The 25037-nt window shown below is 39.0% G+C and overlaps 2 protein-coding genes across 2 annotated transcripts in view; one reads left to right on the top strand and one right to left on the bottom strand.

The window, feature by feature from the left end:
* Positions 1-258: 258 nt before the first annotated feature.
* Positions 259-21787, bottom strand: LOC146462290 (uncharacterized). Its single transcript, XM_085085918.1, has 21 exons — positions 21641-21787; positions 20018-20149; positions 19340-19417; positions 19079-19259; positions 18635-18711; positions 18048-18219; positions 17281-17339; positions 16904-17023; positions 15907-15978; positions 15599-15628; positions 14787-15019; positions 12946-13157; positions 5913-6080; positions 5394-5447; positions 4734-4834; positions 4084-4164; positions 3412-3513; positions 2751-2824; positions 2583-2670; positions 2354-2484; positions 259-1593 (listed from the first exon to the last, which is right to left on the bottom strand). Exons 1-21 carry the CDS (start codon positions 21680-21682, stop codon positions 1323-1325), a joined length of 2478 nt encoding a protein of 825 aa, XP_084942044.1. The 5' UTR covers positions 21683-21787; the 3' UTR covers positions 259-1322.
* Positions 21788-22144: 357 nt separating this feature from the next.
* Positions 22145-25037, top strand: part of LOC146462289 (bifunctional 3'-5' exonuclease/ATP-dependent helicase WRN-like) — a 4337-nt gene continuing 1444 nt past the window's right edge. The window contains exon 1 of the mRNA XM_085085826.1: positions 22145-22536. Coding sequence (XP_084941952.1) covers positions 22145-22536 — 392 coding nt within the window. The remainder of the gene's footprint in view (positions 22537-25037) is intronic.

The raw sequence follows: 25037 nt of genomic DNA, 5'->3' as shown, positions 1-25037 counted from the left end.
ATCAATAGCTTTGCTCACAGGAGTTTTCCACCTCTTAGTACCAATCACACGTTATTCCTTTGAGTTCTGAGTGGTTCATTGTGTCATCTGCGGCTGTTCTGATTAGTCAAAGTAATTACCTTGGTTTTGGTTTTGCGACACTGCATTACAATGCATTGAAAACAGCTGTGTCACTACGATTTGGTGTTATTGACGTCATCATGTGACAATTAATGCCAGTTACGACCACGTCATATCTCGTCGCAAACGAAAAATTTCAATTTTTCTACTGTTTTAACGGGCGACAACTCTTGTAATAAAAATGAGAAATCCTGGATTATACAACTACCGCACTGGCAAGCAGCATCGTCGTAACTAAAAGCACGCGTAATGCGAAAAAATAGAGCAACTCAAATGTCTTGATATAGTCTGCCTAGTGTGAAGGACTGTAGATCGTCATATTGAATGATCTCCCGACAAACTGGACGGAAGAAATAATCGGAGTAAAGTAGTTTGTGTATTGATCTGATTGGCCAATTAAGCTGTGATCTAATTGGCTGTCAAGACTCCCAAAAGTGATTGGTCAGGTTTTGTGAGTTTCGAGCCATTTATTGCCATTTTCTTCATTCTACTTTTCTTTCTGAAGGCTTCATATACATTACTTTCCAGGGCCAAACCAGTTCCTGTCAGTAATCAATTTTTACAAAAAGACTGTTTCTTTTCTTTCCTTGCACCGAAGGATGCGAGTGTTTCAAAAAACCTGAACCGTTTTATTCACTACATACGGCTACATTGATTAAGTTACTAAACACCACATGACCATGAGCATTCCTGGCCGTCACACCCAACTTTAAACATTTAAACTAAAATATATAATATAGAGAGAACTAAATTTTTTAAATAAGAAATAAAATTACTATGTACACATGTTAAAAATAAGATAAATTATTACTATTATTTATTTATTTTTTTTTTTTTTTTGTCAGTACGCGAGAAGACGAAATTCTGTAAATCAAGCAATCTGATTGATTCCAGCAGCGGGCGAAATTTTTCGATCTTACCCGCGAACCCAGGCGGATTTGTTGCAAGACCTGGGTCTTGTTTTCTTGCGGAAAAAAATAAAAATTGTATTCTCCTGCCAAGGTCGGTCCGTATTGGGAAAAACTGTGCACTCTGTTTTGATCACGGTCGTCGGCCGCGACCTCGGGCACAGTTTTTCCCAATACGGACCTCCCAGCCCGTGAATAACATATATATGTTCAGAACGGCATTCTTTCCATCGAATACTATGTAAAATTTCAGAATAACTATAAAGTGGACACAGTTTGCTAAGAACCTAGTTATCAAATAAAGTCATCCAATATTGATGTTACAACCACTCTCTTGGGTTCTTTTCTGTCTGTTTGATCTGTTTGTTCATTATTACGATTTTCCATTGACCGTAAGGATGGCTCATTCAAGTCCAGTCTGTTGTCGTTGGAGTGCGATTCTAACGTGACCATTGCGACTGTTTCTGGAACTACTGAAACAACATTTAAATCGTTCGACGGAGACTCGCCAGTACTAGTTTCTGTGATTAACACACCAATCTCTGTAGGGGCAGCAGGCTGTTCGCTGAAGAAACAAACACAAAAGTTTTATTAAAAATCCCGGGTTTCCTCCAAAAAACGTCTGGGCACTCTCTTCAATTTTTGTTCCAAGAACCACCTTGAATTGTATTAACTTGCCAAATTGCAAAGTACAATTAATTACACTTGGCAATCACTACTTACTTAAGCCTATCGCTCCTGGCGGAGAAAAGGCATCAACAAAACTCTCCAAGCTAGCTCGAATGTAGGCCTTCTTCCAAGATCTTTCCAATTCACTCCAAGCACATACATTTGGAAATTAATCCGCGATAAATCCCACCTCCTCTAACTTTCCACATTACATGTGACTGCTTCTTAAGGGTGGTGTGTTTATTCTTATTTTTAACAACTGAGGATGCCGAGGGACTCCATTGACCTAGGGGAAGTACTTAGCCGATGGATAGGCCTCAACCGCGAATCTCCGTCACTTGAACAAACAAAGAAAGCGTAAGAAAGGGCAGGCGAGGTTTGAATCTCGCTATTTTTCTCTCTCTTACTCTAAAAGAGGTAAATTCAGCACCACAGCGTTGATCTAACCGTATCAGAAGGATTTCCCGTTCATCGAACCAACGTTTTCACAGACTGCATTGTCTTCCAGCTCATTCAGGATGTTTAGAGTTTCAGCCAACTTCATACGCCGTGCAGAATTAGAAAAGCGCTCTCAATTACAGCAAAACACAGAGTAGAGAACAATTGCTTTTTACTGTAAAAACAGGAAAAAAAAAGTCGTCAGGTGTTCGCTGTACCTTGAAGAGTTCCCTTGACAAGACTGCTTCCCCGCAAAGGTGCTCGGTTTAGCTCTGCACTGTTGGTCTTTTACCAATTGTTTGCTTTGATCAGCTACGTGTGACTCGCGGTCACTTAAAGAGCAGCGATACTATCAGCGAAATTAAAGAAAGCAAACGTTAGCGTGACACAACTTCATGCCAAAATAGTCCTGCTAAAAAAAGGACACATGTCACACAACATGCTCACCTCTTCTACTATTTCCTCCGCAGTTTGAAGTAATTCCTCTGGACTTAAACAGTAAAGTGTGTTTTCTACAGTCTTTTTCGTTTTCATCCTAAAAATAAATGGTACGTACTCATGCATATTTTGTTACTGAAAACTGAACTGAACGACAAAACCTGGATCTCTTGGTACCTTTTGTGGCGCAGTTTGGCAGGTGAAACTTCATCTCCTGTCCTTTTCCCTCCATCACCATCGCTTAAGGTAGACTACAGAAACAAACATTGGAATAATCACCTGAGATTAGGTTCATCTTTGGAACGTGCTGCGCAAGCTCTACCTGAGGACGTCACAGAAATCTGGAGCTCTTACCATCTCTGTCGAAAAACCGCTTCTTCCGGTGGGAACACAAATGGAACGGTTTAAACTTCGAAGTATTACCCCTTCTTTTCTCACTTTTACGGTAGCAACTGGAATTTTCTGTACAATTGGTTCGAATTACTAGTATCAGGCTTTTTCGCGGTATAAAAATAGCATTTTGAGAAGATGGATGATTCACGTTTGGGGATTTCTAACCTCTAAGAGAGTTAAACTAAGCTAAACTAAAGCTAAACTCTAAGAGAGTTACATGTATTGAGTCCGAATGTATACCAGTAAAAACTTGTCTTATTTAACGTATTGCAGCCTGATTTCGTTCACCAGTCACCAGTCCTTAACACCTTCTCTAACGTGTGCCGCTAGCTCAAACAATTCTTGGAGAATAAGATTTTACCTTATACGGTTCTCATCTATCTACAAACTAAATCACGTATGCGGTGAACTAAAGGTACCAGCAGGCTACCGCCAACATTCCTACCTGTGTAAGGGATGCCATCCACTTCGGCAACGATTTACCCCTCCCAGGCTGTGAGGGAACTTCCTCTTGGTTGCTGCAAGCAGGAACCTCGCAATTCGCCTCCTTCAAGGTGAAACAAACAAATATACGCCACCTTGTTTTCGAAAAAAGATTGCCGTGCACTTAGTAAGTGTGGGTACAAATAACACGAAAACGCTTCTTGCTCGTTTCTGACTCTAAGATTTGGATGAAACTGAGACGCGCTCCGACTCTCCCTTGCTCTTTAATACTTCCACGCCGTCTGAAACCGTTTAAGCTAAGTAAAGACAAATCTGTGCGATTCTCATGTCCCACTCGTGTTAAGCTACTCATTAAATTAAAATTCAATTTCCGCAATAAAAGAAATCTCTTTGAATTTTGACAGTTCCAGTTCCAGTTCCGAAGCATTAATAAAATTTCCAAACAAAAAACATTCAAGCTTGTTTTAACCTGAGTATCAGCCGAAGGTCTTTCTAAGAGGAGAGGGGAGGGGAGGGCTCCCCCTGCCCCCTCCTCCTCCACCGAAAAGCCCGACTGATACTTAGGTTAAGCTTGTTTCGGCTGTAACTCTTTAAGGGTGGTTGACTTATTGCCAGGCTAAAATCAAACCAATAAATGATTAATTTTTCGGAGACCCTTCAGCCCTGCCCTTACCTTTGTTTTTGTTACTGTTTCTCTCACATGACCTATGTTGCTTTTGCCAAGTGGACTAGATGGATTGTTGACATCTTTCATCTAAAATAAAGAAATTACTTTAGGTTACAAATTGCCCAGTCAGAACGTAACGTAACGTGAAGCAAAAGAACAAGCAAAGCAGCAGGAGAAGACTAGTTACTGCATGCGAACTTGAACTGGACTGACACATATTGTTATGCAAAAAAGGCAAAGAATGTAAAAGCTGCCTCAAAATAAATTCAGTGGACTACAGTACTGTTTGTTTTGAGTTGCCACGTCTTGACAAACATGGTTCGAGTTATCGAGGGTAAAATTATATAGAAAATGACCTGAAGGGAAAGGAAAATTGATCCGAGTTAGCGGGAGGTTCGAGTTAGTGAGGGTACGAGTTAACGGGGATAAAGTTACAGTAAATGACTGACGGAAAGCCAGATATAGCGCGAGGTTCGAGTTAGCGAGGGTTCGAGTTATTGGGAGTCAACTGTGCATTAATCACGCTATTTATGTGCACAAATACGCAACATCTGATTCAGAAATTGAGGTTAAAGTCACATATTTGTAGCAATCTTCCTCTTTATGCTTTCGAAAACAGTCGTTCAAACAAGAAGAGAAGTTGAAGAAGAACTCACGTTCTTGTCATTCGTGCACCAAAGCAGTAAGCCAACGGTGTGTTTACACTTGCCCAGTTTACTGGCAGGATCAGCGCAGGAGCAGTTAGCTCGCACAACACCTATTAACAGGACAATAACAACTTTAATACACTAATACGTACAATGCTTGCTCTAAAAAAAGCGCAAATATGACACCACTTTTAGTCACAATGGTGGCGCTTGTTTGAGCCAGAATCTAGATATTGAAGACAAAAATCAAAGCTTCAGTCATCCCATTACGGGTAGAAGCAATCTCTTGACGGTTCAGGTACGGAAGCAGATTGGGAGGCGCCATCAAGCAAACTTTGAGTTTGTCCTATACAGCACGATTTTATCTACAGTAGCTTTCAATTATTCTTAGCTCTGTGCTATACACAGCTTGCATATTGTAGTTTTTAGTTTCAGCCAGGGTCACCTGGGGAACAGTTCTTATTGGTAGGAGTATTATATTAGTTCTTTGTTTATTTGTTCTGTTTTTTATCTTACTCTCATTTGAGGAAATGATCATCGTTTCATATAGTACAAACTATCCGTTTGCCAATGAATCGACATTTCGCCCGGAAAGGACTTCTCGCCGCTTAGTACTGGGATTCAATACTCTACTGAGATGGCAGGACTCCACAAAGTGAGTTATCCTACCTTTCAGACTGAGCAACGCAGAAACATCATAGAGTTGACCTTGAGATCCTAAACCTATGTCAAAGAAAATTCAAAAGCCAAATTAACAACGGTAGGCAAAACAGCATATAAATAAACTGTACAGCATGTTATCATAAAAGCAGAGTAAAGGCTCACTTGAAGAATAAATCCTGCGAGTAAAAGGGGCCTTAAGCTACCACAACGACGACGCCAACAAACTGGACCGTCTATTATTCAGAGCTAATCCTAATCACCCAAAAAGTATAACGTGGCCGAACTATCCAGGAATACAGGAGCTAAAAGAAGGGATTGCAGTCTGGTTCAGATAGATCGAAGAAATAAAACATCGAAATTTGGTCACTTCTCGTTGTTGCTTGCAGAGAATGTCTCGTCTAGGTGAGATCTAAAAACGAAGATGTCAAAGGATGAATCTGATTCATGGCCTATGGTTACACAGTTTTGCCAGCTGAAAAATTTTAGTAAAAAAAAATGCTCATACACAGTCATGATTCTACTCACATTTAGCAGCAAAGTGCACCCCATCTGGTTCCACGGTGGTTGTCACATTTCGGATCAACTTAACACAGCCTTCCCCTCGTTTGAAATGTCCTGCACTAAAAGCAAGACTCTCGATGTCCTTTTGCGTCAATTGTTTTGCCAAATGGCTTGGGCTAGTAGCGCCAGCAACTGAAGAGAATAGAGAGGAAATATTATTCCCATCAAATGGAGGTGAGATTAAACAATGGAAACAAAGAATACCATGTCGTGTGTAGGACAGGAAATAGTGTGAGAAAAATAGAATCCAAATGGAATGACACGTATCATTTGATTTTCCAACTGGAATTTCCGGGTTTTCCATGTAAATGGTCAGCACCCCTAATATTCTGATAAAAGGATTTTTTTGTTTGTTTTTTTTTTTTTGTTTTGTTTTTTTTTTTACTTGTTGTTCTTGATTTTATGGACCTAAAGGTCGGCACACACTAGCGGACAACTCCCTTGTATCGTTTACACGAGGGGACTGGCCGCAGGAAGTTCTCCCACGAACAGTTCACATGTTTCCCCGTGAAAAGAGAGTATTATTATGGGGGTAAAGCTAAATGGTGGTTCAACCATTATGGGCAAACGTTTACGGTTGGCGGGAATCATTATACCCTTATTTGTTAGTTAACGTTTCAAATGTGAAGAAAACTCTGATGATGATTTCCGTTCAGGTTGTCGAAACGTCAGTCAAATGTCACCACAAACGCCGGGTCCTTCTCAAGATTACAATCATATTTTACCTACTTCTGATGACTCCTGGATTCAAACCATTTACAGTGTTTATGTCTTAATAAATTCAGCGCTTGGCGGAGACGCCTTGCATTTTGTTGTTCATTGATGGTAAAGAACAGTTCTTATTTATCAGCTGACGGAAGACCCTCTGAAAAACAACTTTGATGATGTGTGAACGATTCAATGTCCAAAATATGCGAAAGTGACGGATCAGAGAATTAACTCTGCAGTGTATGTTGAAGTGCTAAAGATGAACCCATGAAATTCCTACTGAGCGTTGGCCCTAGTAAGGAAATGGAGAATCACACGAGGCAAGAAAAAAATCTCCGATCTCGTCGGGAATCGAACCCACGACCTCCGGAATTGATCATCTGTTGCTTTACCAACTGAGCTTCGAGGCCAGACGGGAGCAAGTCGTGGGTGATTATGGTGGTAATGGCAGCAATGTGAATATGAAGGGTAAAAATGAATGTTGTGCCGCAAGCACTGAGGACACAAACGATGGATCAGAGAATTAAGTATGCAGTAACTTAAGTTAAGCGTGACCTGAAAAGAAATGTTTCAATCAATCTTGAACTGTAGGTGATGTGCGCTATTTGAAACTAACCCATAATTGAAAGTGAAACGAAAAGGAAAATTTATGTTCAAAGTTTTTTTCCGCCTTAAACCACTTGCAAAAAAAAAGATGATAAAACAATGAAAGCTAAATGTAAACGGGCCAATAGCTACTGAGGGACGACAAACTTTCATCTTGCTACTAAGCATCAGCTGTCTCATATTTGGGTTTTTGAACTTAAAACAGGCTAGTAACACGTTATCATATGTCCATGTTTTTAAAGGGAGTTAAGTTGCGTTAAAAATATTTTTCACGACCCGCGACCCGGGCAAATTAGATGCTCCATTTAATATGTGTCAAGTAAAGTGAGACCAGACCAAGAAAATAAATGTAAACTCTGGCCGGGATTGGATCAAAATATTACCACCAGTACATAGAGGACCTAAAGTAGCGCTACAATAAAGCTCCGTTGACGCTTTTTATCATTCCTTTGATTGACATGTTATAACAATAAAACTGGGAGTGGTCAGTAATCTAAGAATCAGAAACCATGAAAAATATTTCTGAGAAAGACACGAGGCCGGCCGTTGACTTCCGCAAACTGAGGTGACTGCTCGCTTATGTGAGAAGACAATCGACATGGATATCAAAACGCTGCTTTCTGGTCTCCGCGAAGAAGTGTCATGCCCGGTGTGTTCGGACATATTTACGGATCCCAGACAGCTTCCCTGTTTGCACAGCTTCTGTTTAAAATGTTTAAAACGATGGCACGAAACAAGTCAAAGTACAACAAATCGTCAAGATACGATCATCTGTCCGAACTGCAGAGCCACTAACAGAGTGCCTGAAAGCGGCGATCTAAACGACCTTCTGCCCAGCTTTTATCTCAACGGCTTGGTTGATATACTGGCAGTTAAACAGTGCAAGAAAACCCAAATAACATGTGGCAATTGTGACAAGAAACGCTCGAAGGCTTCGTATTGTTTCCAATGTTACTTATTTTATTGCAAAAAGTGCGTTACTGCACACAACAAGATACGAAGCAGCAAACATCACCGAGTCCTGGCTGTAAAAGACTTTCAAGACAAAGACTATGAGGAGATATTGAAACGACCCGCATTTTGTCCAAAACAACGACATCAGAAGGAAGAACTGAAATACTATTGCAATATCTGCCAGACATCTGTCTGTCAAATTTGCAGCTCTCTAGAACATTCTGGTCACGCTTTAGAACACATAGAAGACGAAGCTGAAAGACAAAAGATTGCAATAACTACTCTGGTTGAAACACAGAGACAGAACTTGGAAGCAATGAAACACATTGTCAGTCAAATTGATGAAGATTACGTTAAAATCATTCAGCAAAGCAATGACATAAAGGCTAATATACAGATGTTTGTGGAAAATTTGATGGCGGTCATTGAAGCGAAGAGGAAACGTTTGTTCGATGCGGCGGAAGACCAAACAAAATCATCACTCGAAAAGCTAACAAAGAAAAGGAGCAAAACAGAGGATGGCATAAGAGTGATCGAATCATTGCTAGAAAAGAGCGATAAACTGCTTTATAGAGGAACAAATGCAGAGATAATCCAACTAAGGAGATCATTAGAAATCACCCCAGAACAAGTTGTTCAAACCGAGCCAGTAGCCCACGACCCTGAAAGTCTTCCTGCCTTAGTTTTCCTGCAAAATGGAAAGTTGCTCGAAAATGTCAACAGCGAAGAAATTGGTTCCCTGGAACTACCCAACCAAACAGAAGTAAGCCAATGCATCGCTGAGGGCAGAGGAATGAAAGAAGCATTTGCTGGAGGCGAAGTAGTACCACTTCATTTAACTAGAGACTGCGAGAAAACTTTGCTTTACAATGAGAATGACTGGGTAACGGTAGATGTCCGAGACGAACGAGGTCGAGAGTGCGCGACAGAAATGCAAATCAGTGATAACAAGAATGGCCAGTATGATATCAGCTATTCTTCCAGAGAACAAGGTAGTCCGAAAGCACGTGAGCAGATTCTCAGCTCCGGAAATCGTCACGCTCGGGATATAAATAGCGGGGGGCACTCTCCTTCCCCGAGTGCCTCTCGTTATTTTTCACCGGAGCAGGGAGCTTGCTCACAGGCTATGCTAGTGAACCCATTTCCATTCAAATCTGTTTCAGTTTCTTCTGAAGGAAGTGATTCGTCTGTGGGAAGGAATTTTTGGCCTTGGGGTTTGACAGTAAGTGACACTGATGAGATAGCTGTAACTGACTGTTTGAACCACATGGTTAAAATCTTTGACGCCAGTGGGAATTACTTAAGAGCCTTCGGTAGCTATGGTACCAATCAGGGAGAGTTTATCTGCCCACGTGGAATATGCTTTGATACTAATAGAAATATTTTAGTGGCAGACAGTGGTAACAATAGAATCCAGATTTTCAGTAGGGAGGGAAAGTACATGGGCATGTTATGTGGGGAAGGAAGACTTGATACTCAGCTCTCTAATCCTTTGGGTTTATCATTGGATGCCAATGGAAATGTTATTGTCGCTGATTCAGGTAACAAACTGATTAAGATCTTTTCAACGAATGGTGAGTTTGTAACGAAGATAGGTGGGCCTGGCACTTTAAGTTTTCCTGTACATTGTGTTCAGTGTCACGAATATTTCGTAGTGTCAGACACCGATCTTCATAGCATTACATTGTTCAATAGAGAGGGAAAATACCAGTACAAATTCGGAAGGCAGGGGACAGGGGATGGTGAGTTGAATTTTCCCTGCTGTTTGTCAGTGAATAAATCAAACCAGCTGATGGTTTGTGATGAGGGTAATCATAGAATACAATTCTTTGAACTAAATGGAAGATTTGTTGGTAAGTTTGGAACACAAGGCAGCAACTTAGGAGCATTTAAAGCACCACAGTCTCCAAGTGTTTTAAGTAATGGTAGCATCGTTGTGTCTGAGTGGTTTAACCACCGAATTCAAATATTTGAATCAAATTTGCCCTCTGCGGCCAGTGAGGCAGGAAATAATGTCTTTACTTGAGAGTGATTAAAGTTGTTCTTTTCCATTTATTTTTCCGACAGTACACACTTAAGTATAAGGCCGACCGATAACGCAGTTTAAATTTCTCAGCAAACCAATTTAAGGCAGTTTGAGGCTTATACAGCTGTTTCGACAAAGGTTGTCCAAAAAAAGGGTAAAAGCGTTCGCGACAAAATTTTCCGAAAGGTAGTCTGGGAAATACCCAAAAAATTTCAATTAAAACTCAGAATCCATTGCCTGCCATCTCAAGTCTTCGCTGTTACTGTCGAAACATTATGGATTTTGAGCTTTTATTGAAATTTATTGGGTATTTCCCAGACTACCTTTCGGCAATGTCGCGTACGGTTTTCCCCCCTTTCTTTGTTTTTGGACAAACTTTGTCGAAACAGCTGTATGTACATTACTGCCTCAAAGGCGTTCAAATACGAGGTTGGCAACTGGCCCGGGGTGGGTAGGATGGGTGGGGAAATGTTTTAAAAGCAAGAGTTACTGTAGTCGCCGGTCTTGAGATCATGACGGCATAACGGATATGAAATTGTTAGAGATTTTGTTAATAAGGAAATCGATTTTCTCAAAGTAAAAAAATGAAGTAGTGAAAGTGTAAGTCAATTGAAATTTTGAACCGATCTCAACCAAAGTAACATTTCAGCTTTATTACAACTATTTTACTTTCTTTTTGCTGGTAGGCTGTGACACATTTTTGCCCATTCTGTAGAGATAAATATTTCTGAAAATTTCTTAAAATTTTGTAGCTTTCAAGTCAAGTGTGACACACCAGAATTTACACCCTGTGAGCAGAGCCTCGTTTTGTCTTTTTCTTTACTGAGGACGCCAAAATCGAGCGAGCAAAAGAAAGGCTCTGCTAGCAGGGTGCAGGATTTAATTCCTTCCACAAATTCAATTGTTCCAACGCCATTGACATTTTTACGACACTATATTTTTATGGCACTAACAATGAAAGGCTAGATTTTAGGATGTTTTTGATGGTTAGATTTATTGTACATTAACTAACAAGCACTGCTTGGTACTGTAGTTTTGCCCTAATTAGTAAGTTGGAATTGTCTATTGTCAAGTATAAGTAGAGTCTGAGTATACAAGATGTACATGTAACAACCTGACGCACTGTGACTTTTAGAAATCAGTAAAATGTAACTTTTTGAAGTTTAATAAAATAATAGTATGAGAATTGTTGGTTGATTTGAATTTATTTCATTGTTTGATATTTCTCTGCAAATAATTGTTTGTTGTCTCATCCTTAAAAAAGACCGGAAAAGAATGAATAAGAACTGAAATGAAAATTCGAACAAGGACAGAATTCAGTCTTAATGATGCACTGCGTTTGGTCGCTAGTTATTTTCTCTTTACCCCATCATCTGTAGAGATACTACATCACCCCTTTGACCTTGCAACAAGTATCAAAACACAACCATTGGACACCATAAAATATCGGTGCATATACTCGAAGGGTCACCTTCTATGCACGTATTTCTATTGTCTATTGAACACCCAGATAAAAAGGAATCAAGGTCTACTCTGGATATTGCTTAGGGCCCGGTTGTTCAAAGAGCGAATAACTTTTATCCAGTGGAAAAATTGCTGGTCAGTGGTACAATTTATCTGCTGGAAAACGTCCCAAAGAAATTGGATAGGGGTGTGCGGCCCGCTTCCCAAAACCCTTACCCATTTATGACCAAAATCTGCGATTTTCCCTACCCTATTTCTGACTTGACCAAAAATTTGATACCCTTTTTATGACCTGATAGTGTCTGGTCAACTTCAGTTCAAAAACCCCTCCAGACCTCATGACCGGAGCACGTGACAAGCCGTTGCTGCACGTACATGTACACAGTTGCCGTAAACATCATGATGAAGAAGTAGCTTCTTCCTCTTCAAAAAAAAAAACGAATTCAAGACTCGAGTGCAAAAACTTGATACCCTATTTATTACCAAAATGGCTAAAATCAATACCCTATTTATGACCAAAGCGGCTGAAAAACCATACTCTTTGGGGCCGCACATGCCTATATAGCCCATATAAGGAAGAACCCTCCCCCCCCCCCCCCCGGGAAAACGTTATCCACTCTTTGAACAACTGGGGCCTGGTGATTAGCACACTGGAATTTAATTTTGACCAGAAGTTTATTTGTTTGTTGCACCCTAAAGTGAGATCACTCACCACTCTCAGGAAAAGAGGCAGCATAGCTGTGTGTTCAGGGCCGGTATATCCAGTAGATGAAACCAACAATCAATGGCAATCAATAGCAATCCACAGCAAATCAATCAATATTATTCTTGACTTACTTCAACAGAGCTTTTGCATTCCAATTCAATCATTGATTGTCTGTGTCAACGATTTGGAAATGCCGGGATAATTTTGAGTGGATTCAGGGTTTGTCCCTTCAATTTAAACCACTTTTAGTTCATGCAGGCACCAAAATTTGGTCACTGCAACTAGACGTTTTCACAAAAATGGGTAGTTCAAATGATGGGACAAGTCCCCCAGACATGTCCCCACACCAATTCCTGGAGCTCATCCCCTCATATCTGCTAACCTTAAACTCTTAAAAGGTTCATAGACTTTTGGGTCTGAGACTGTCCTCATCAAAAAATCCAAGGACGTCTTTCACCAATGACCTTATTGCAATCCTATACTTGATCAGTAAAGCTTGCATTACAAACCATACAAAAACATGCTTAACTCACCAGTCAGTTGATCCACTTGATTGCTCTCATGGCATTTGTCTGGTGAAACTTTAGCTGTCCTAGGCTCAATAGAAGGCAAGTCAGACTGAGCATTTAGCTTTCTTTCACTAATGTTCATATTCTGTTCACTTGACTGGCAGTCTTTGTAGATGAAGATATCCTTTAACGCAGGTTCTGTTGGTACTGCAACATGTTGGTACCGGGAGTTGAACCTGTTAATTGAAAGAAAAACATTAGAGGCTACCATACACTTAAGAATTGGTTCATGCTTAGCTTGCGTATATCAAGTTATGGATGCACGCGGGAAGTTTGGAGAGCACGAGTGAAGCGTAAGAGTTGCTCGAGGCGTAGCTTCTCGAGCGCTCTCCAAACTTCCCAAGTGCATCCATAACTCGATATACGCACAGGTAAAAGCGTGAACGAATTCTTTTATAACATAGTGACAACAAAGTATCGAAAAGTAGTACGCGGAAACAGCTGAACGAGAACGTTTCATTTGAAATTGTCAACGAAAATTTACTTCTTTGAATTAGTTTGTACAAAGTAAAACTAAGCGATGGAAACCCGAGTTTGTCTGCAAGTTGCGCACGTCATTTTATGGACGCACAGCCATGCATATGTTGAGAAATGTACCATGATGACGGCAATAGGTGTTAGATAGGGAAGCACGCGCACTACTGTATGTTACAAAAGTGCCTTCTCCCTGGTAATCAACATCTATCTTCTCCTTACGGTATTATACAATGTTTAGAAGACAGAAGGTGAGAGCAAACAAAGTTAGTCGTCAACTGAGAGTTACAATAAAAACTGTGTATACGAACCCAGTACTCCCCAAAGCTGGTTAAGAATCTCTGGGCTACAATTTGACATTTAGAATCCTAATATATAACAACCTGGTTTACCTTGAAACTGGTTCTTCTTTGGAAAACTTGGGGACTGTTGTTGGTTCAAATAATTGAGAGGACCGAAAGCAGAATAAACATGTAGTCACACAAAGCAAAATTTACGTTTGTTACAAGAGACACAAGAAGAACGCGAAAACACACCTATTTCATTACACTGTAGCAAAGCAGCTTCCCCCAATCAAACTACTGGTAGATAGCTTTATTTCTCAGGATACCCCGAATATATTAATTATTTATTAATGATAACATTTTTAAGATAACACTGGAAAATCCTGGTTCTTATCCTTGGGTTTTCACTGTATTGCCAAACACAATTCTCAGCTCTGACACCATGATCTTAAAAATTACCCCGGCAGGATTAGTGAACAACAATGAGGCATAAGAAAGGTAATACAGTAACTGTTTTTTTTTTTGTTTTTTTTTTTTAATGGGGCTTACGTAAATGATACTCGTATAATGCGATAAAAGGAGTAAACCTAATTGACTTTCTTTCCGTATTTTTTTCTTTCCGTTTTGCGACATCGGGACATGCATTAAGTGAGTCACATGCAGCACGTATGTATATAAAATGCTAACGATCAAACTGCTTAAGGCAAAGTAATACAGGCAACATTTTCTTGTTGCTTACTGCACAACAAAGGTGCTTTGCAAGCTGCATCCTCAGCTTACGTTCCACCTACTTCTACCTATCATAATACTACATGTACTCATTACGTACAATAAAATGGGCAACTTTGATGCACAAAGTAGACATTTGCATTTACTCTAAATTTTGCAACATGGAAACATGTTCTGCGCATTGGTGGTAATAGGAGTACAGCAAAAAATCACTCATTGTACTACTCTTGTGCAACAAGTTGCCCAAAACAGTACCAGTGTTACCAGACCTTTAACCCATGGTAACAAAAACAAGGTGATGTGAAAGTAAATCCAAACCTGTGAAAAGTTTCAAAGTCCTTAAAACACACTCCGTGTATGCAGAGACCGTTTGTTACCGTGATGCAGTGTGGTGGCATGTCACACATGTTAGTAGGAACATGGGGTGCTGCAGCCCTGGAAAACAGAGGTACACTGGCTGCAGGTCTGTTCTCGGAACCAAACCACGCTAGCTTTGCCTTCCTGACACACTCAGGAACGTGTGCTGTTACTCCACAATGCACAGCATTGATCTACAAAATGAAAAATTGGCATTAATCAAGGCTTTCTGGTAAACCAGTCAGCAGGCATATTCGAAGGGAACTTTTACTGCCATGTGTGTACATGTATATGGACCCAGGTTTCTCAAGCACGATTTGCCAGCTATGATTGACATCAACTGAATGCCAGTCATGTTAGTACCTTGTCAAGTCACCCCCATCAAAGTAGGGGTCAGTTATGTCACCCCCATTGTCATTGTTCCCAAAGAAGTGACACAACTCCAGACACAGGATGCCAGTTGACAATGGGGCTAGTAATAGAAACCAGCTACGTAACCATCACTAAGGAATCATTAAGGACTTAATCCGGAACGTATGAGAGTAAAAGTGCTTTGTAACCAAATAAATATCAAAATGCTTTACAATTGTGTTACCAAGTCCCTGGTAACACCAGGGGAAAAAACGTCCTTGGCCACGATCTAGTGTAACACAAGCAGGTGATATATTTATCATTGATCCTGCTTGAATCATTATGCAAATCACGTGTATAAAAGTCTGCTTCTCATACAAAAAATAGCTCTGAAAAATCAAAACAGAATGTTTTATCCTTACCATTTGTGGATTCTGGAGAAGTTTGCTTGCCTGAGAAGAGGAGAACAAACAAACAGTTCTTCATAATGAAAAACAAAACAAAATCAACTAACTAAAAACATGTTGATTAACTTTGGAGATGTACATTGTACATGTAAACAAAGTAAAAAACACTTAATGATTTATCTAACATAATTATAGATTGCTTGTAAATGTATGCATTTTAAAAGATGCTTGCAATTTTAAATCATTTTCAGTGTTCAGACAGTTTTGATCCTGGGCATGTACAGAGTCATATAAATTCAATAATAATTTAATGCACTCTTCACCTTGATACACTTGACTCCTGCTGCACTAGCTGCCTTTTGGTGGTTCTCATTTGAATACACATACAATGTTGCCTGAGGACAGGACAGCAAAAGCATTATTTGACTTTTAGTACAATGTAAGATTTACTGTTTGCAGCTGGGGAAAAGTGGCATTTTGTCACTTAATCTCCACCATTGGCTAATCATTAGTGTATGCATCATGAATGAGTTCATGAGATTTTGCAATCTTGTTTGCAAATCTGACTAAATTCCAACTACAATAAATGGTAACTTGTCCCTTTCATTTAATGTTTTAAAACAAATGCCATCGATGAACCACAAGGTGAATTCAACGCATGTCCTGCACCTACATTGTGAGACAAGAAATCCAATACTAGAGTGACATGATCGCCCACAGTGCACTGGAAGGTTGAGATAAGGAGACATTGTTACTCTCAACTGTCTTAATTTCTTGGTTCGTGTTTTCATGTTGGAATTAGGGCAATTCTAGGTACCTGGTTACTCTAGTGCTCACTGCCATATATTGAAGTATAGCTTAATTGAAGATATTTTCAGATATTTTGCCTTGGGCATGTCCTTTTTGGTCACACTCATAACATCTTTGTAAAATTAATTTGTAATTTAAAATGATGGCTTAAAATTAACCCATGCAATCAAAGCAGTATGATAAGGACACCAAAGGTCTATATACCATGGAGCTAACCTTAATTACTACCGAGAAACAGCAAATGCATTTGGGTGTCTTTTGGACAAATTAACTGTCGGTCCATAAATATAAAATTATGGCAATGCAAAAAAGGGGGTTTAGTCGTACAGTCTCTCCTTATTTCTCTGTACTGCAAGCAATTCAGCTATTTGCCCCAAAGAAATCAAAATTCTTACAAAGTTCAACTTAGCAATTAAAGAAAGTTCAGAAAATACAGACTTCCCACCCTGGATATCCCTTTGGTTTGATTCTATGTATCCAAAATGATAAAATATCAGCCACACATAATACCCTGTTTGACAAATCAATGCTGTGAAGCCTTTGAAGCCAGGCAAAAACTCCTGGATTGGGTGGCCTGTGGAACTTCCAGAGGAACATACACAAGTGCACAAAGAACACAGGGATTGCTGCCTGGAAATAAAAAAGGCATCAGCTATTAGTAACAGAAATTTAAGGTTTTGTGATCATCTCATCTTTGACAGTTTGAATGAGCAAATGTGTTGATGCCATGGCAACATGGCTATCAAACATCCTGCATGGCTACATGTATCTACATAATTTGATCATAAGTCATGTCACACCTCCAGGTACGATTATACACCAGCCAGTCAAATGGTGCACATGTACATCTAGGATAAGAATAACTCCATCTTAACTGTTATAATTACCTGTGTCACCAATTCACTGATGGCTTGCTTCATTTCATCCACACATTCATATTTTCCATCTGTTCAGCATTATAGAAGACATTAAAAGACCTTAAATAACAAAGCAAGGTGCTGTACAATGTAGAACAATACATACTATTAAAGCAATCATTACTTTCTCAAATTTTGACAAATATTGGCCTCCAGTTACTTAAGCTACAAATCAATTTTTGTCCTTTGTCATGTACATGTGTACTTGTTGTATTGACTATATATAGTACATGCACAGTACCTGTGCACATCATCTATAGATAAATATATATTGCAATACAGATGTTAAGCGTACATAATTTCGGAATGGCCATTTGAATTTAAAAACTGTCAATCGTACAATGTGATATATTATTGAATATAAAGAGTCCTACAAGAAACCTCAGCCTATAAATATGGGGATGGGGTGGATTGAATGCTTAACTGAAACCTTTAAACCTTCATGCCACTTTGACTTGAGACAAATTCCATTCATCTTCAACAGTACATACAATCCCTTTTTAAAGCCAACTAAAAAAGTAAAAGATTAACTCCCTCAGGCACTCTACATAGTATTACATGAGGGTCGTACAGGGGGGGTCTCTTGCACAGTTCACGAACAGAAAAAAAAGCAAATCACAGATCACAGAAATGAAATCCATAATTATAAATGTCTCTTTTGCATCAAGTGTATTTTCTTTGGTATCTGCCTGATTCATATGTCCACAATGTATTAACATCATGTTATATAGCCTTACTAGGACATGGTTGTTTGTCATTCAATTTTAACACAATGACTCTTCCATCAGGATTACTATGGCTCCACCTTTTTACAACATCAACAGCCATCCTCTGTACATTACATGTAGATTGCACATCTTCTTCTTGAAACAGACCTTCCCACTGGAGAAAGAGAGCTGGAACAACAAACTGTGCAACAAAGAAAATGTCGAATTTGATTCAACATCAGCAGATTTCTTATTCCTCTATTATGACCACCATCATGGTTGTACATGTATTGCCATAATAAAACAATCAAAAATTGATCAAAAATGCTACAATGACGACTGTACTATGAAAATGGAGAATTCAATTGATGAAGATCTAATTTATAAACACAAACCATCATATTACAATGGAAACAAGTACTGATTGCAGAATAATTTTGTGAGTATTTTCATTTTGTGAACTGTTCTTTATTCTGAATTTAAAGTTAGTAAATTCATATATATTAATAACCACAATTATTTTTATTGCTGCATGCATCAACACAGCTGTGACTTGCAACCTTTGATCATTTTTTTATACCCACTGGGATCTTGTAAAGGCAATGCCACAGAATTACCTTAAAAGGTGTGTCACAGATCAGCTGCACCTCAACTTTACTAATTTCATTGAACCCTTCTTCTTCACCAGGTGATTCTGAAATCATAACACACAAGTAAACTATAATTTCTGTGAAATGACCAGGAAGGACTTGTCTAATAAAGAAAAGATTTCTTTAAGGTATGCTGTAAGAGGGGTACTGTAGAGAGCTTGATTAATTGCATTGTTCATCATTCTCAAACTAAAGGAAATAGACTAGCTTTGTGCATCCCTGCATCCCAAAGGTCATGTCCTCATCCCGTTTTTGTCTTCCGTCCTTACAGTGCATCCCCTTTCTTGCATCCCTCAATTCTTCATGTTATTGATCCCTCTGTGCCATGTTGAAAAACCTTAGGTCCCCCAAAAAAGGGGCCCTGTTTTGGCTACAGCACTTTGCTAATAGTATGAACATGACGTAACTCACCAGTTGTTTGCTCAAACCAGTGTTCCACATCCTTTGCAGTGTGATCTTTCTGGCATGGAGCATTGAGGGACATACATTCAAACTGGTGAGCAAGTTCCCATTCTCTGGCCCACTGACAAAGGAACAGGCCATCAGAAGGGGAAACATGGAAATGAATCACCCGGTATGCACAATGAGGAACCTGAAATTAAAGCAATTAAGTAAATGGCAAAACATACATGTATATCATTGCAAGCATGGTACATTAGTCACTGAATGAACCTTGTGTCTGAGAATTTTCAAGTAAGATCTTCTGGTTTTCTTGGTGCTGTTACCATCATCCACAATCACACTTTGACCCTGAAAAGTAGCAAAAGACTGTCAGGAGAAAAACTGATATTATGGAAAGGCTGACACTGTTTCAGAGTGCAAATCCCTAGGGAGAAGTTCATCTCATTAACCAGTGTTCCAGATAAGAGAGGAGTCTCAGGGCAAAAACCCAAGACAACAGGCTTCCTGACCCGGCAAAATGAATGGTAAACTTGAGAAGATTTGGAGAGAACCTGAGCTATTGACCCCTCAAAATTCTTCATTGATTCCCTGAATTTGAAAGTTATCTGGAACACTTTTAATGCTACCCTAACTGTAACAGTACGTCATTATTTTGAGAAAATACAGACAGAGAAAAAAAATATCAACTATAGCATAACATCAAGGCAAAGAGGTGGAATTCCAGATGATAGATGGAAATGAACCCCCCCCCCCCACAACCACCACCCCTCTACCACCTACACAGAGCTAACAATGACCATCATAGTAATGTTATGTTATGCTTTGATATTCAATATTAAATAATATGTCATAAATTGCAACATCTATGTGTGCTGTGGACAACATGTAGCCTGATCTGGCTGCTCTTACATGTATATAATTATCATAATGTGTTAATTAAGCACCTACCTTGTTTATAACACTAACGACCTTGAGAATCACTGCTCTGAGACTCAAGGAAGGATCAGCCTCAAACAACTCTTGTGGACTTATTCTCTCATGTGTTTGAGAAAAATGATGAGCATAAAATAATGTTTTTCCCTGAAAAAAAATAACAAAATAATGAACAAATAAACAGCCCATGAACAGGGCATTGTACAGAACATGCACAATTATGTATAATACACTTCAATCAATTGAAAACTACAACATCCCCAACCGCGGGCAACCCCCAGGCATTTAACTCTTGGAGACTGACTTGTTCAAATTCCATACAGTGTACCTCAAGTTAAAAAGGCCATTCAAATACCCTATCCTTTTAAGTAAGCAAAAATGCCTCTCCTCTGAGGACAGATTTTCAGTGTCAATCAACAGCTGTTCATCTTAATGACACTTTCAAACACTCTTTTGAAGCCCTTTTGAGTGAGCCATTTGCTCCACTGGGTAAAATCTTGGCCTAACTGACCGGCACAAACCAGGAAAAAGCCCATGTGTGTATTCCGCCACCACTTTACCAAAAAATAAATTTAGTTCAAACTCCACACTCCCTGGGAATAGTGCATGGTCAAATGCCCAGGGTATGATGCGGGAAGTGGGGAGAAATTCTCTAGAAATTCTCATTACCTCAGGCATTCTTGAAACCACTTTTAGACAAAATGCAGGAAGGATTTCCGCACAGCCCAAGGTACATTATTCGTACAATGTCATATTAATCCTCTTCCAAAAACAGCAAGTGTGAATAGAGTGTAAGTTGCGAAATGTATATATAATAAATTATGTATGGGGCTGTGCGGAAAATTTCCGCACTTAGGCTTATCTTGCCAAATAATTTTTTTAGGTTACAGTTTTCTCATTGCTAGTTCCAGTTAGCTTGTACAGAATTTTTCACAACTTGAAAGCAACTGGTAAGTTATGCTCATGGCTTGATGCAATAACTAAATAATGAAAAATACTGCTAAGAATCCACAGGCCCATCGCCGAACACTATCAAATAATTTTAAAATGGAGGCTAAATGGAAATCTGCATTAGTAATAAGCTTATGGGTAAATTTTGAAATGACTAAGCTTGTAAGCTTATCTATGTAGATTTAAGGACGGTGCCTACTTTTGTTACCGTGCATACGTTATGCGCATCTCGAGATACTTGGGTTTCCTATGGGGGGTGCCTACTATTGCAGGATTATTTTTGCGCGGTTTAAAACTATGCCGAGAAAGCAGAACTTAGCAAGTGTTGGGGTATTGGGTTGGGGCAAAATTTGGGGTAACCATGCATTTTTCAGCGATAACAAAGCTTTAATTTGGAAAAAAAAACGCCACTTTTCATATTACTTTGTACTTTATTGTTTTTAGAATAACTGTTGCTTAATTATCTCTAAAAAAAAAGCGAGATTACCCCAAATTTTCTTTTTCAATTTCAATAGCCCTTGCAAAGATCAAGATCTGCTTTTCTCACATAGTCATAAACCACAGAAAAATCAGTATTTATAGTAGGCACCGTCCTTAAAAGCCAAACATGTAACTTGCTGTTCCAAGTGCCCATATATGCCTTGATGAAATCTTTACTCAAAAAAAGAAAAAGCAACCGACACTTACCGAACAAGGCGGACCATAGAAAAAGACGACTTGTGGTTGCATGACGACTTATACAGGTTCTTAGAACTAAAATTTGACAGCATTTTGATCGAGTGAATCGATGACCTTCAAAATTCCCACCATTTGACAAGCGGCTGCTACGACAGGCTTTCCTCGTGTATGCCAACCTCGTTCCCAGGGCCGTCCGCGGGGTTAGCCACGACGAACGGCCCTGGTACAGGCTGGTAAAATCTGCTGAAATCTTGCAGATTACCTCGCTTTCAACCTGGCGCAGAAGGCTGGGGCCAACGTCCAAGTTTAAAAAAAATGGCGGTCACTTTCCTTCAAGCCTTGAATTTTGCTGTTGTTGAATGCGATGTTTCTGTTGTTTTCAAGGTAGCCCAAGTTCGCGCCCTAGAGGCAGTTTATTTAGGTCGGGATTTAATTGGAGTATTGCCTACTGGTTACGGTAAATCTCTAATATTCCAGTTAATTCCCGACCTTATTAGTTTTAAAAGGCATACGATGAGCTCCGAGACTGGCGCTGGCGGAAGAAGTGATGTACAAAGGGACTCAGTTATTATCGTTGTTTGTCCATTGGACAGTTTAATGGCGAACCATTCGCAATCTCTTGTGCAGCGAGGTCTTTCAAGCGTCGTCCTTCGCAGTGGGAAAATAGAGTCTGTTGGTGAGGCAGACAAGAGTGATTCTGACGACGAAGAATCTACTGAACAGTACGAGTTGTTGGTGGGTCGTGAGACATTAAAAAAGGTCCAAAACGGTGAATTTAGGGTCGTGTTTGCACACCCGGAAGCCATAGTTGCTTCGAGAGAAGGAAGGGCCCTACTGCAAAACAAGTTTTTTCAGTCGAAAGTGGTTGCATGTATTGTTGATGAGGCCCATTGCATTGAAAATTGGTGAGTACATAAACAATCGAACTTTAAACCAGTGCCTACTAATACAGAAGTATTTTTGCGTGATTTATAACTATGCGGGTAAAGCAAAAATAATTGAAAAAAATTAACAGTAAAATTCAAAGCAATGTATGGCTTTTTTTTTTCCATGTTGAAGCATTATTATCTCTGAAAAATGCGTGGTTACCCCCCATTTTGTTTTGGATTGATACCAAGAGCACTTTCTAAGTTCTGCTTTCTTCGCATAGTTTTAAACCGCGCAAAAATATCGCTGCATTAGTAGGCGCCAAACGTATACGCAGTAGCAAAAGTAGACACCTTTCTTAAACAAAATTTGTTTAAATGTGTAGTATTTTTTTTTATTTATTGTATAAAATAGTTTAAATTTCTAACGTTTGCATTACAACTGGCAAAGCAATAAATATGTATTTACTAAAAGTACGGGCTAGATCTCTGCATAAGATTTCCGCACAGTCCCATGCCAAAAACTAATGTAGACTTGTCGTACATGGTACCAACCATGCATTCATCATCGGCATGCTCACCCACTTATACAGTGAACAGGCATGAGTAGAGTTTGAGTCACAAATTGTAGACATAATTAATGTATCAGTGGGTCGTGCAGAAACCTTGTCTCAGTTTGGTTTACAAGTTGACGTGGGTGATCTGTTAAAATAAACTCGTGTAATTGGCAACTTAATCCTAAATTTAGCTGTTTTGTTATTAAAAGTTTCATTTCGTCATGCTCAAAATGTACATGAAACCTGTTACAATGTATCTTTTCTGCTTAAACCTTTGTTATTGCTCCAAATAAACAACCCTTGTGAAAGGCTTTGTCTAAGCATACCGACTTTCATGCGGGCAACACTGTTTTTGGGACCTCAGACTAGTTAGCCAGGAAAGCAAATTATTTTTGAGAGTTATCTGCTAACAGTCCAATCTTTTGATGGACCTTTAGGTGCCTTTTGTAAATGAGAATTGAACCATTGCACTTCTAATAATTTTTTCTGCAAATTTATGTGACCAAGCCTTTCTGGGAAGCTCTCTGCTCTTGGCTTACCAATGAAAAGTTAATTTTAAGCTACAAATCTTTACAATAATGATGTCAATGTGAGAGATGATTTATCTAAAGTTTTGAAATAAATAAAGATTTTAATATTTTAAATGACTTGATGATGACAGCTAAATTGTATATCGTTCTGTAAGAGTAAATTGAATACCGAAAAAATTCAGAAAAATTAGCCCTGGACCTTTTTGAGGGGTTTACATCCGGAGGGGCTTGTCATAGGAGGGAAATTTACTTTTCAAAATTTGCTGAGCTTATAATAAATATTTATTGCTGAGGAATCTGTGTCAAAATTTTTGAATGTGCAACTGGCTGAAAAATCATAACAAATTAACTGCACTGAAAATGCCAAGTTCAAACACAAAGGCAATGAACTTCAAGATCTCCCTCATCATGGAGGATATTTTCCAAATACAAGTCCCCGGGTGCTTGTATTCGGAGGGGCTTATTATAGGAGGTATTTTTTGCGTTTCAGATTTGGGGGGCTTCTATATGGAGGGGGTTATGCATGGAGGGGCTTATTTTCAGAATTTTACGGTATTGTGTGAATAGGAAAAGCTTTATTGTCATATGTAAGCTCATAGTATGGGGGTCATGCATATGTGTCCTCCCTTTTTAGTTTGACTTCATGCCACATTTTGCCTTATGTTTAATATGTTAAACCTCAATGTAAACGAATATGATTTGATTTAATTTTTTGCACTGATACTTGTAATTTATTGTTAGTATTGAATTCAATGCTGTTGCCTAAGGAAAATTTCAAATTAACCTGCAAGGCCAAATGCAGAGAACTAAGAAATCCAACATTTAAAATATAAGGTGCTGCTGCAAAGCATTTAGGTATGTGGAGGATTTTTTCTATGCACCCCTGGATACCTGGCTCCTGTTAGGCAGTAGCCTTGAAGTTGTAATTAGTAGAGTGTAACTTTTGTAACTTAGTTTCTTAGTTTGTAACTCCTAAGCAATTTGTAATTGCTATATTTAATATTTAGGTGTGAGCAATTAATAAAAACTATTAAATTTAAAAAAAGACTGATCATTTGTTGAAATCCTATCTAAAACAAAATGAATTTTGTAAGTTACATACATCTTTTTATTCCATCATTTGAAGTAGTGGAAGTCTTGATTTGGGGGGGCCTTAGTACTCACCACTGTATGTTAGTGGCCCTTGATTATTCTTTGAGGGGTTTTGCCCTCTCATACAAACTTTCAGGAATGTACAAGAACATTTTGGCATATCATTCTCACTAATGCAATTTATGTGAAAAAACCTCAAAATCTATCACATGATAAAGATTCTGCAAGGGAATCAAAAACTTGTATGTTATAAGATCCATTTTGAATATTGATAGGCTAACTGTTTTTCAGTTTAATCAATGTGAATCGGATCAAGAAGCAACATCTTTTTATAATAACACGTAATAACTCACTAATAAAA

The sequence above is a fragment of the Pavona decussata genome, unplaced genomic scaffold (assembly GCF_977016875.1).
Source record: "Pavona decussata unplaced genomic scaffold, jaPavDecu1.1 SCAFFOLD_190, whole genome shotgun sequence".
NCBI lineage: Eukaryota > Metazoa > Cnidaria > Anthozoa > Scleractinia > Agariciidae > Pavona > Pavona decussata.
The sequence above is the reverse complement of the archived record's forward strand: the minus strand, read 5'-3'. Positions and strand labels throughout refer to the sequence as shown.

What these genes read in the sequence shown, in the direction of transcription:
- LOC146462290 (XM_085085918.1), bottom strand. Translation starts at nt 21,682, where the DNA reads ATGCAACCACAAGTCGTCTTTTTCTATGGTCCGCCTTGTTCG. An exon ending in TCAGTGAATTGGTGACACAG is followed by an intron (nt 17,024 to 17,280) that starts GTAATTATAACA and finishes TTTTATTTCCAG; the next exon opens with GCAGCAATCCCTGTGTTCTT. An exon ending in CGGAGGAAATAGTAGAAGAG is followed by an intron (nt 2,485 to 2,582) that starts GTGAGCATGTTG and finishes TTTCGCTGATAG; the next exon opens with TATCGCTGCTCTTTAAGTGA.